The 14,385-nt window shown below is 39.1% G+C and overlaps 1 protein-coding gene across 9 annotated transcripts in view; it reads left to right on the top strand.

The window, feature by feature from the left end:
• Positions 1–14,385, top strand: part of kif21b (kinesin family member 21B) — a 265,011-nt gene that overhangs the window by 97,996 nt on the left and 152,630 nt on the right. For all 9 annotated transcript variants that reach the window (XM_061922660.1, XM_061922656.1, XM_061922658.1 and 6 more), the window contains exons 3-4: positions 10,539–10,721; positions 12,227–12,376. In XM_061922660.1, the coding sequence (XP_061778644.1) occupies positions 10,539–10,721; positions 12,227–12,376 (333 nt within the window). The remainder of the gene's footprint in view (positions 1–10,538; positions 10,722–12,226; positions 12,377–14,385) is intronic.

The following is a 14,385-nucleotide window of genomic DNA, read 5'->3' as shown; positions in this document are numbered from 1 at the left end:
ATACTTTTTACTTTGACTTGAGTATTTTTGTGAGGAAGGAACACTATTTTTCAATTTGTTGCATTTACTTAAGTAACTTTTTGGATACATTGTACATGTCAGAGTAACATACTGTTTGCTTATACTTGAGTATTTTTGTAAAGACGGAACACTACATTTACTCTGTTACATTTAATTAAGTATTTTTTTTGATAAATTGTGCTGGTCAGAGTAGTCTTAATGCAACATACTTTTTACTTTTACTTGAGTGTTTTGTGAAGAAGAAACATTACAATTACTTAAGTAACTTTTTGGAAATATTGTAGTTGTCTAAGTAACATACTTTTTACTTTTACTTGAGTTTTTTGTGAAGAATAAACATTACATTTACTTAAGTAACTTTTTGGATAAAGTGTAGTTGTCAGATTTGTTTCAATGCAACATACTTTTTACTTGATACTTGAGTGATTTTGTTTTACAGAATACTTACTCTTACTCAAGTAATTCAATCAATCAATCAATGTTTATTTATATAGCTCTAAATCACAAATGTCTCAAAGGACTGTACAAACCATTACGACTACGACATCCTCGGAAGAACCCACAAAAGGGCAAGGAAAACTCACACCCAATGGGCAGGGAGAATTCACATCCAGTGGGACGCCAGTGACAATACTGACTATGAGAAACCTTGGAGAGGACCTCAGGGGACCGAAAGCAATGGATGTCGAGCGGGTCTAACATGATACTGTGAAAGTTCAATCCATAGTGGCTCCAACACAGCCGCGAGAGTTCAGTTCAAAGCGGATCCAAGACAGCAGCGAGAGTCCCGTCCACAGGAAACCATCCCAAGCTGAGGCGGATCAGCAGCGTAGAGATGCCCCCAACCGATACACAGGCGAGCGGTCCATCCTGGGTCCCGACGAGCGGTCCATCCTGGGTCTCGACTCTGGACAGCCAGTACTTCATCCATGGTCATCGGACCGGACCCTCTCCACAAGGGAGGGGGGGACATGGGAGAAAAAAGAAAAGAAGCGGCAGATCAACTGGTCTAAAAAGGAGGTCTATTTAAAGGCTAGAGTATACAGATGAGTTTTAAGGTGAGACTTAAATGCTTGTTAAATGCAAATTATTTTGATTAGTGCTTTTGACTTATACTTGAGTCATATTTCTCTAAAGTTACAGTAGTCTTACTTAAGTGCAATTTTTTGGCACTCTTCCCGCCTCTGATCATTGCAGGCGTTTGACACATTTTCATTCAGGCAGCTCAACAAATTGTGGACCAGTCCAATGCGGTCTGTCAACACCCTGTGTGTGTGTGTGTGTGTGTGCGTGCGTGTGCATGTGCGTGTGCGTGCGTGGGTGTTCCCACCTTTACCGTCTGCCTGTGATGGGATCACCCAGGACGTATTTGTCCAAAAAGGGTTTATTCTTCAACAGTCGAGATTATTTGGGGTTTCACATTTCTGTGGAAGCAGGTGCAAGATGCTTGTTCAGGCTTTATTTGTAGAACATTCACTCTTCAAAAATGCTGACGAGCAGAATGGAGTTTGTGTTCACGGAGCATGCATGTATAATGTGTTCTGCATTGGTTGCAATAGTACAATGTTACAAAATAATCTTTTCAATGACGAACATCACGCCTTATCACGAAAATAGAGGGCGGCGTTAAACCGTGGTTTTGTCTTAAAAATATTACCCGGCAGATGGTCGAAATGGCGAAGTGTAAATAAACTCTACAACCAAAAAGCCAGCTTTACAGATGCCATTTCTGCTCTATAGTGGACGTAATTCAATAAACAATGGCAAACACAGTTTCCTTTGATTTTAATAAGTATTTTTTAACTGTATTTTGATCATAATTTACTTCTCCTTATTTAAAGTGCCAGCCTGTTCAAATTTAGGCTGGGCAAATTTAGTTTTAGAGCACAATTTGGAGATACGGTGATTCAAAGGGCTTTACAGAAAACAACAAGAATGCAGAAAGAATAAAATAATAATAATAATAATAAAATACATATATATATATACAGTATATATATATATATATATATATATATATATATATATATATATATATATATATATATATATACAGTGTATATATATATACATATATGTGTTTGTGTATTTACATATGTGTATATATCTGTATTTACATAGATATGTGTACATACATACATATATATATATATATATAGATATGTATATATATATATATGTATGAATTTATTTATGTATATACATATATGTATACATCTATGTATATATGTATGTACATATATATGTGTATATCTCTCTATATATATCTTGTGGAGAGACACCGCCGATGGGCCGACAGCGGGCGGAAAGCAGCAGCGCGGGCCCACCTGGAGGCCGGGAGACGGGGCATGCGGCGGCAAGAGCAGGCGTGACGCACGCGCAGCGACGCTGCAGCGGCAATCTAGTGCAGGTGCATATACTACACACCGGCTCACGATCTGTCTATCTGCTGGCAGAATATAAAAAGGGCGAGGGAGGAGCGACCAGGAAGAGCAGCACGGAGGAGGAAACATCGGCCAGCAGACCAGAAGCACGACAAACCAAACCACGAGAGCGATGACGCACCCCCGCAGCGGACGCAAGCCCCGTACGCCGAAAGGCGTGCAGCGGCAGCAGACGAGCCGACGGAGCACACTGAAAAGTGATGCGACCCAAGGGCCAAGTGAAAATAGATTTATTGAAATAATAAATCAGTGCTGCTATGATGCGTCGTGTGTCAGGTGTCTCCGCAACCCACACGAGGACGGCAGGAAGTCCGTTACAGTGGCGCCCAACCGAGGAAGACCTGAAGAAGCGGAGGATGACGGCGTCATCTGGGCTCTCGTGGCAAGTTACACCAGGCTGCTCGAAAAGAAACGTCAGGAAACCCAGATGATGCTGGCATTGTTGGAAACGACAAAAGAAGAAGCCAGGAAAGCTGGTGTCGAGGCCACTTACCTGGAAGGCGAGCTGTCGGCCAAAAGGAAGGAGGACGAGTGCTGCCCGGAAGAAGTGTATATGTAAGAGACTTTTGTTGAAGATTACGGTAAAAAAGAAGATGAAGAAATTTATAAAGAAGAAATTTTCGTTGAAGATGAAATTTACTTTAATGGTGAAGTTTACGTTGATGATAAAATTTATGTTAAAGAAGTTGATAATGATGGAAAAGAAGTTAAAGAAGGTGAAGTCCAAGAAAATGATGAAGAAAAAGAAATAATTGAAGAAATTCTGGAAGAGAATGAAGATTATGACAAGGAAGAAGAGTATAATGAGGATGAAAAGGAGAAAAAAGAAGAAATAATTGAAGAAATTCTACAAGATTATGAAGATGATAAAAATGAAGTAATTGAAGATGAAAAGGAAGTTAAAAATAAAGAAGATAAAGAAGAAGAATTTGAAACTCAAGAAATTGAGAAAGAAGAAGAAATTCTGGAAGAAGATGAAGATGAAGACAATGAAGATGAAGGAGAAATCGAAGAGGAAGACAAAGTCAAGGTACCTCAAGGAATTGAGGAAAAAGTTCTTGTAGAAATGCAAGTAAAGGAAGACGAGGACAAAGACAAAGAAAAACTTAAACGAGAAGAAGTAACTCAAGATATTGAAATAGAACAAATAATTGAAGAATTGCTGGAAAGTGATGAAGACGAACAAGAAAAGGAAGAAATCGAGAGAAAAAGTCTTGGAGAAATGCAAGAAAAGGATGAAGAAGACAAAGAAAAACTTGAACGAGAAGAATTAACTCAAGAAATTGAAACAGAAGAAATAATTGAAGAATTGCTGGAAAGTGATGAAGACGAACAAGAAAAGGAAGAAGACAAAGAAAAACTTGAACGAGAAGTAACTCAAGAAAGTGAAATAGAAGAAATAATTGAAGAATTGCTGGAAAATGATGAAGATGGAAAAGAAGAGGAGGTAATTGAGAATGATGAAGAGTGGAGAAAAGCTCAAGACATTCTTGGAGAAATGCAAGAAAAGAAAGAAGAGGACAAGGAAAGACTCACAAAAGACAAAGAAAAGAAAGGCAAAGAAGTCAGAGGGCCACAGCAATTTTTTTCCCGCTCCAGTAAGGAAACAGGGGGGGAGCACGCTCGGCCGGACTGGAGCCCGGCCTCGAACTGATGGGGGAGGTATGTTGAGAGACACCGCCGACGGGCCGACAGCGGGCGGAAAGCAGCAGCTCGGGCCCACCTGGAGGCCGGGAGGCGGGGCATGCGGAGGCAAGAGGAGGCGTGACGCACGCGGAGCGACGCTGCAGCGGCAATCTAGTGCAGGTGCGTATACTACACACCGGCTCACGATCTGTCTATCTGCTGGCAGAATATAAAAAGGGCGAGGGAGGAGCGACCAGGAAGAGCAGCACGGAGGAGGAAACATCGGCCAGCAGACCAGAAGCACGACAAACCAAACCACGAGAGCGATAACGCACCCCCGCAGCGGACGCAAGCCCCGGACGCCGAAAGGCGTGCAGCGGCAGCAGACGAGCCGACGGAGAACACTGAAAAGTGACGCGACCCAAGGGCCAAGTGAAAATAGATTTATTGAAATAATAAATCAGTGCTGCTATGATGCGTCGTGTGTCAGGTGTCTCCGCAACCCACACGAGGACGGCAGAAAGTCCCTTACATATCTATATATATCTATATATATCTATATATATATATATATATATCTATATATATATATATATATATATATATACACACACACACACAGTGGGGCAAAAAAGTATTTAGTCAGCCACCGATTGTGCAAGTTTTCCCACTTAAAATGATGACAGAGGTCTGTAATTTTCATCATAGGTACACTTCAACTGTGAGAGACAGAATGTGAATCCAGGAATTCACATTGTAGGAATTTTAAAGAATTTATTTGTAAATTATGGTGGAAAATAAGTATTTGGTCAACCATTCAAAGCTCTCTCTGATGGAAGGAGGTTTTGGTTCAAAATCTCGCGATACATGGCCCCATTCATTCTTTCCTTAACACGGATCAATCGTCCTGTCCCCTTATCAGAAAAACAGCCCCAAAGCATGATGTTTCCACCCCCATGCTTCACTATAGGTTTGGTGTTCTTGGGATGCAACTCAGTATTCTTCTTCCTCCAAACACGACGAGTTGATTTTATACGAAAAAGTTCTATTTTGGTTTCATCTGACCACATGACATTCACCCAATCCTCTGCTGATCATCCATGTATCCGTTTTGGTATAAACTCAACTCGTCGTGTTTGAAAGAAGAAGAAGACTGAGTTGCATCCCAAGAACACCACACCTACTGTGAAGCATGGGGGTGGAAACATCTTGTTTTGGGATTTTTTTTCTGCTAAGGGGACAGGACGATTGATCCGTGTTAAGGAAAGAATGAATGGGGCCATGTATCGTGAGATTTTGAGCCAAAACCTCCTTCCATCAATGAGAGCTTTGAATGGTTGACCGAATATTTATTTTCCACCATAATTTACAAATAATTAAAAAAAAATTCCTACAATGTGAATTCCTGGATTTTTTTTTCACATTCTGTCTCTCACAGTTGAAGAATACCTATGATGAAAATTACAGACCTCTGTCATCATTTTAAGTGGGAGAACTTGCACAATCGGTGGCTGACAAAATACTTTTTTGCCCCGCTATATATATTTGTATATATATATATATATATATATATATATATATATATATATATGTAAATATGTATATATATATGTATATATATATATATATATATATATATATACACATATATTTACACACATATATATATATATATATATATATATATATATATATATATATATATATATATATATATATATATATATGTATATATAAACATTTATTTATGGGTATATATGTGTATATATACATACGGTATATATGGATAAATATATGTATATATGTGTATTTATTATGGGTGTAACTGTACACAAAAAGTTTGGTTCGATAAGTACCTCGGTTCAGAGGTCACGGTTCGGTTCATTTTCGGTACAGTAAGAAAACAACAAAATATAAATTTTTTGATTATTTATTCAACAACCTTGCTAAATCTTCTACCAAAAATATTTTCTTAGTGGAATATTTGATGTGTAGTAATCGGAAACTTGGATAGGTCAATAATTCATAATCACATTTATTTTGATTCAATATTATGTTTTGATCAATGACAGTTTGAAAGAAAACAAAACAGCTTTGTTTTATCAGTCAACGTTGCAACTTTTTTTAAATTACATTAAGCCTTTAAGCTTTTTTATTTCACTTTTGTTTATATTTTTGTTTATTTTAATAGTATTTTTAGAATGTGCTCTGGGCCTTTAAAACATTAGCTGTGTGCCGCAAATGGCCTCCGTGGCACATTTTTGACACCCCTGCTATAGATAATAAAAAATTAAATCTGATAAATCTATGGGTAAAAAGTAGAGCCTGGCGACACATGCGCGTTTATCAAAACTCTCTCGCTCTCTCACGAATGCTGCTGCGTGCAGTTCTTTTTGTTTTGTTTTTAACCCCTTCCCAATTAGCCTGCACACCTGTGGGATGTTCCAAATAAGTGTTTAATGAGCATTTCTCAACTTTATCAGTATTTATTGCCACCTTTCCCAACTTCATTGTCACGTGTTGCTGGCATCAAATTCTAAAGTTAATGATTATTTGCAAAAAAAAATGTTTATCAGTTTGAACATCAAATATGCTGTCTTTGTAGCATATTCAACTGAAAATGGGTTGAAAATGATTTGCAAATCATAGTATTCCGTTTATATTTACATCCAACATAATTTCCCAAATCATATGGAAACGGGGTTTGTTATTTGAAATGTGGACTCATCAGACTACAGAACACCTTTCCACTTTGCATCAGTCCATCTTAGGTGAGCTCAGGCCCAGCCAATTCAGCGGCATTTCAGGATATTGTTGATAAATGGGTTTGGCTTTGCATAGTATAGTTTTAACTTGCACTTACAGATGTAGCGACCGGATCTAGTTACTGACAGTGGTTTTATGAAGTGTTCCTCGGCCCATGTGGTGAAAATCTTTACACACTGATGTCGGTTTTTGATGCAGTACCGCCTGAGGGATCAAAAGTCTGTAATATCATCGCTTACGTGCAGTGATTTCTCCAGATCCTCTGAACTTTTTGATGATTTTACAGACAGTAGATGGTAAAATCCCTAAATTCCTTGCATAGCTCATTGAGAAATGTTGTTCTAAAACTGTTCGACAATTTGCTTACAAAAGTGGTGACCCTCACCCCATCCTTGTTTGTGAATTACCTTCACAAATTTCATGGAAGCTGCTTTTATACCAAATCATGGCACTCAACTGTTCCCAATTAGCCTGCACACCTGTGGAATGTTCCATATAAGTGTGTGATGAGTATTCTTCAACTTTATCAGTATTTATTGCCACCTTTCCCAACTTCTTTGTCACGTGTTGCTGGCATCAAATTCTAAAGTTAATGATTATTTGCACAAAAAAAAAAGTTGATCAGTTTGAACATCAAATATGTTGTCTTTGTAGCATATTCAACTGAATATGTGTTAAAATGACTTGCAAATCATTGTATTCCGTTTGTATTTACATCTAACACAATTTCCCAACTACAGTATATATATATATATATATATATATATATATATATATATATATATATATATATATATATATATACATATATATATATATATATACATATATATATATATATATATATATATACATATATATATATATATATACATATATATATATATATATATATATATATATATATATATATGTATGTATGTATGTATGTATGTATGTATGTTATATGTATGTATGTATGTATGTATATATACATATATATATGTATGTATGTATGTATATATATATGTATATATGTATGTATGTATGTATGTATGTATGTATATATATATATGTATGTATGTATGTATATATATATATATCGGGTAGGGAACCTATGGCTCTAGAGCCAGATGTGGCTCTTTTGATGACCGCACCTGGCTCTCAGATAAATTTTAGCTGACATTGCGTAACACGATAAGTAATGAATTAATCCGCTGATAATCACAGTATCAAAAATAATGTTCAAAATATAAAACATTCTCATGCATTTTCATCCATCCATCTGGTTCCTACCGCACCTGTTCAAGAAGTCGCATTAATAGTAAGAAGTATTTTGGCACTGCTCACACTGCCAAAACCAGCAGTAACTGGTGTACTGACCATGGCATTAATGTCCTCGATTGGCCTGCCAACTCTCCTGACCTAAACCCCATAGAGAATTTGTGGGGTATTGTGGAGAAGAAGCTGAAAGACACCATACCCAATAATGCAAATGAACTGAAGGCCGCTATTGAAGCATCCTGGGCATCCGTAACACCTCAGCAATGCCACTGGCCGATTGCCTCCATACCACGCCGCATTGATGCAGTAATCCGTGCAAAAGGATTCCCAACCAAGTACTGAGTGCATTAATTGACATTTTCAAATGTTTGATTTAGTTTTGCTGTTATAAATCTTTTTTTTTTACTTGGTTTGAGGAAATATAAAAATTTTGGGAGATAGGATTTTTGAGTTTTCTTAAGCTGTATGCCATAATCAGCAATATTAAAATAATAAAAGGCTTGCAATATTTCAGTTGATGTGTCTATCCTTTACCTGCTGCATTGAGCCCACTCACACCTGGATAAGGGAAATGGCACTGTGAGGATCCTGTTCCTGGACTTCTCGAGTGCCTTTAATACCGTCCAGCCCCGCCTCCTTCAGGACAAGCTCTACAAAATGCAAGTGGACCCCTGCCTGGTTGCCTGGATTTCGAACTACCTCACCGACAGGCCACAGTACGTCAGACTGAAGGACATCACGTCTGACACTGTGATCAGCAGCACCGGAGCACCGCAGGGAACGGTGCTGGCCCCTCTTCTCTTCACCCTGTACACCGCTGACTTCTGCTACAACTCAGAGCTGTGTCACATCCAGAAGTACGCGGATGACACAGCCATCGTCGGGTGCATCAGGGACGGCAGAGAGGAGGAGTTTCGGAACCTGGTGAGGGACTTTGTTGTCTGGTGCCACACGAACGTCTTGCAGCTCAATCCGTCAAAGACCAAGGAGCTGGTCATTGACTTTGGGAGGTCGAGTCCACGGTCACAACCTATTGTGATCGAGGGAGTTGAGGTACAGACCGTGGACTCATTCAAGTACCTCGGAGTTTGGGTGGACAATAAGCTGGACTGGACTGTTAACACGGACCACCAGTACAAGAAAGGACAGAGCAGGCTGTACTTCCTCAGGAGACTGCACTCCTTCAACATTTGTAGAAAACTCCTGTGGATGTACTAGCAGTCTGTGGTTGCCAGTGTTCTGTTCTACATGGTAGTGTGCTGGGGGGGCAGTACATCTAAGAAGGACAGCTCCAGACTTGAGAAACTGATCAGGCGGGCCGGTTCTACAATTGGAATGAAACTGGACTCACTGGTGACGGTGGCAGAGAAGAGGACTGTGGACAAACTAGTGAGCATCCTGGATGATGCCAGTCACCCTCTGCATAGCGTTATCAGTAGCCAGAGGAGCCTGTTCAGTGCTAGACTGCTTCAGGACTAATAGACTCAAGAACTCCTTTGTCCCACACGCCATTAGACTGTACAACTCGTCTCTGGGACAGGGGGCGGGGGGTATTAGGATGACAGGGGATGCAAAACAATAACAGTGCAATACGTTTTCATAACATGGTCACTACTGCCTACTTTGTCTTGTTATATTCATATTTTACTGTTATATTGTTATTCCCATTGTTTTTATTCTTTTTGTAATATTTTTCTATTTTGTTTCCTTTTAAACCCCCATTATTTACTTTTTATTTTTTTTTGAAAATTGATCTCAACTCTGTATACTGCTGCTGGAATTTTAATTTTCCTGAAGGAACTCTCCTGAAGGAATCAATAAAGTACTATCCATCTATCTATCTATCTATCTATCTATCTATCTATCTATCTATCTATCTATCTATCCATCCATCCATCCATCCATCCATCCATCCATCCATCCATCCATCCATCCATCCATCCATCCATCCATCCATCCATCCATCCATCCATCCATCCATCCATCCATCCATCCATCCATCCATCCATCCATCCATCCATCCATCCATCCATCCATCCATCCATCCATCCATCCATCCATCCATCCATCCATCCATCCATCCATCCATCCATCCATCCATCCATCCATCTATCTATCTATCTATCTATCTATCTATCTATCTATCTATCTATCTATCTATCTATCTATCTATCTATCTATCTATCTATCTATCTATCTATCTAATGAATCCAGAATGTATGACATTTTCATGTTTTTAGTTGCATTATAGAAAATAAAGGACTTCATCACAATATTCTAATTTTCTGAGACAGTCCTGTATAATAATCATATTTACTGGGTACATTGCAGTGTCGTATGACCATGTGTGTGTCATTGACGTGGGGTTACCTTGCATTTGTCAGTATCAAGAACTGAGTTTGACCGTGCTTCCCCCAGACAGGCTCAGGAAAGACCTACACTATGGGCACCGGCTTCGATGTGAGCCTGAGCCCCCTGGAGCAGGGCATTATCCCGCGTGCTGTCCACCAGCTCTTCCAGGGCATCGAGAGCAGGAGGGAGCGCTCCAACGAGGCCGGCACCCCGCCCCCTGAATTTAAGGTCACCGCCCAGTTTCTTGAGGTGCGTGGCCAAAGCGACCAGATGTGTGTGTGTGTGTGCGTGCGTGCGTGCGTGTTTGTGTGTGCGCAAGTGGGGCCCTGGTGAACTCTAACCAGACGAGACAAAAATGGGAACCAAGAGAATCCGGCCCCTCCTCCGCAGACAGGAAGTGACTGGCGGGTGACGGATGGGCAGGAGAGTCTGCTGTGCTTTGTCTTGTCGAATGTCGGACATGAATTTTCATCACTTTAGGCCAGAAGACAGATAGGAGCGAGGGCTGAATGGAGGATCAATGAGATACTGTAACATTCCAGCGAAGGTTCCTGCTAAATGTTTTGGAGTGCATGATTATGTTTTAAAGGATTTGTATGACTGCACTAGTATTGTTTCTTTGATATTCAGCCCTCTAGTGGTGGTGTATTCCTTCTCGGGTCAAAAGGTTATCTCTGTCGATTGTAAACAGATGTGTGTGTGTTGGACAGTAGGTGGGAACAGCTGAACCTTTAGTTGACCTCTGTGCTCTTTGGCCTTATTGGTCTTATAGGTTACTCTTTTGACCTATTGAGCAAAATGAGTTGTTTAGACAAGAAACACATACCTCATTTTCCGGGCTATAGAGCGCACCCACCAAGCTGCACCCACCAAATTTTAGAAGAAATAAATATGTTTACATATATTAGCCCAACAGCATTATAAGCTGCAGATATGTATTGGTACGAAAGATTTATTAAATGTTTGTTAACATACCTTAATTGTTATCAAACGGTGTCTGTAACACGGCAGTAAAACGGATGATCAAGAAAAACAGAAGTCATCGTCATGGACCCACAAGCTGCGCAAGCTAGCTCTCCAATCAGCTAAACACACTCAATAACCCCACGGTGATGTTTTGGTGAGTTTACTAAACTGAAACCAAACAAAAAGAATGCCATTGTAAGTTAATAATAAAAACACAGACATTTGTAAACGTATTAGCATATTAGCTAATGCTAAAGACGCCAGCTTGATTACATTACATATGCATGAAAACACTCCTACAGATATCACACATGGGACACTTTTCAGTAAGTATAAATTGTTTTAGTTACAGAATATTGTTAAAACCTACAAACATTGCTTGGAGTGATGAATTAATATTTTTTCGAGCAGAAACACTATGGGCGAATAGTAGACAAAACGGTACATATACTTCTGGTTCAAGGCATGAAACAGTAAGCACCTTGGCAACCCGCAACACCTGTAGTGAGCGAATTCGTCGAAAAGAAGGCCCCTTAGAACAAACAATAACACATTTTTTCAGTGTCTGTCAGTGCTCTTTGAAAACTATTTGTTGACGACAGAAAATAATAGCTGTTAACAAAGAAAAATCAATAAATTAGTTGCGCTTTTTTATGAGCCGCAGGGTTCAAATGTGTGAAAAAAGTAGTGGTTATAGTCCAGAAAATATGGTAATGAAAATGGCTGTTTAGTATATTACGTTTTATGATGTGAGGGTCATTTGCTATTTTAATGTCTCGTTACTGTAGCTTTACAACGAGGAAATTCTGGACTTGTTCGATGGGACTCGGGACCTGGAGAGCCGAAGCAGGAAGTCCAACATCAAAATCCATGAAGATGCCAGCGGGAGCATCTACACCACTGGGGTCACTTCTAGACTCGTACACACCGAGGAAGAGGTGAGTGAAAATGTGTCTGAGGGTTTTTGTCCCTGTAGACGATTAGGAACTGAATTTGTTACATTCACACTGCAGGGTCGGATGTCCAATTCGGATTTTTTTTTTCGACAAAGCCGATCTTTTTAGTGGCTGTTCACATCACACAAAAAAAGGATTTCTAATGTGAATGCAATTTGGCCAGTGGACATGGCGTCGCACATACTGCAGTGTTTACGGAAGTAAATTATTACGCATAGAAGATTAAGAATTAATTTTGTTAAAAGTATGTTGTCTCTGGCAGTTTTTACGGAATTATTTGTTTCGATGTATGCTTGAAGGCTTGTGGTTGTGGGCGAGCAGTCAGAGACAGGAGTGCTGGAACTTTACCTTAAGTTCCTAAAACATTTTATTTTCACGTTTTCTGCTATGTTGTCAACTATTCATTTTGTAACCGTCTATTTTGGTGAATATTATAACGCTTATCGGTCTTTGATGACATTCTGGTCTGATGAATGCGACCTGACTGTGAGGACTGGTGGGCATGGTAATGCCGGGTTTGTCCCTCTGTGGATGCGTTGACATGAAAACAACAAAGGTAAGCTCTTAAAATATTTATTTAACAAAAAGAGAGCTCTGAACAGAAATACTGGAGCTAATAAAAAGGCAAACCAAAAACGCTAGTATGAAAACTAGGAAATACAAACAGAAAACTAAATTTGGCATGAAAGTACAAACGAGAAAACAAATCATCAGTATGTAAACAGTATGTATCATATATATATATATATATATACACACACATACATATATATACATATATATATATATACATATATATATATATATATATATATATATATATATATATATATATATATATATATATATATATATATATATATATATATATATGTATATATATATATATATATACAGTTGTGATCAAAATTATTCAACCCTCACACAATTTGTGTTTTAGTAAGTTGGACATTTATTCCGTATTTTGTTTATAGTCATATCAAATAAAGATGCATTAAATAGACAAATGCAACTTGAATTACAACATTATATTTTGTAACATACCAAACAGTGTCATTTCTCTTAATATCTCATTGACAAAATTATTCAACCCCTTGAAGATCATAACTCTTAAGAACAGAATTTGAATAAGGTCTTTTCAATCAGGTGATGAAAACACCTGTAGATGTGATTAGAACCATAACGAGCAACAATTAAACTGATTGAAAAAGACTGTGACGCTCAGCTTCTTTTAGATGGTCAATGGTGTATTCACAACATGGTGTAGTCCAGGGAGTGGTCAAAGAAGTCAAGAGAGGAGATAATTTCTCTTCAGAAGAAAGGATATGGATATAAGACAATAGCAAAGACATTACACATTCCAAGACACACAGTTGGGAGCATAATTCGCAAGTTTAAAGCTAAAGGCACAGTAGAAACACGACCTTGGTGTGATAGAAAGAGGATGCTGTGTGCAACTGCTGTCCGGTATTTGAAGCGTACAATGGTGAAAAAACCCCGAGTAACAGCTGAGGAACTACAACAGGACATTGTGGAGGGGGGAATGCATGTTTCGTCCCAGACAATAAGGCGCGCACTACCAGATGAAAGCCTCCATGCCAGAGCTCCCAGGCGCACCCCACTTCTGACTACCAGGCACAAGGAAAATAAACTCCAGTAGGCCAAAAATCATCTGGACATACTCCAAAGGTTTTGGGAAACTGTTCTGTGGAGTGATGAGACAAAACTGGAACTCTTTGAGCCTACGAATCAACGTTAAGTTCGGAGGATAAAAAATGAAGCTTACAAAGAGGAGAAGACCTTGCCTATTGTTAAGCATGGTGGGGGGTCAAGCATGCTCTGGGACTTTTTTTCTGCCTCAGGTACCGGGAATCTCCAGCGCGTTCAAGGCATTATGAATTCTATTTCCTACCAGGATATATTAGCTGCAAATGTCATGAAGTCAGTGATGAAGCTGAGGCTAGGGAGACGTTGGACCTCCCAACAGGACA

This window comes from Nerophis ophidion, linkage group LG16 (genome assembly GCF_033978795.1).
Source record: "Nerophis ophidion isolate RoL-2023_Sa linkage group LG16, RoL_Noph_v1.0, whole genome shotgun sequence".
Classification (NCBI taxonomy): domain Eukaryota; kingdom Metazoa; phylum Chordata; class Actinopteri; order Syngnathiformes; family Syngnathidae; genus Nerophis; species Nerophis ophidion.
The sequence above is the reverse complement of the archived record's forward strand: the minus strand, read 5'-3'. Positions and strand labels throughout refer to the sequence as shown.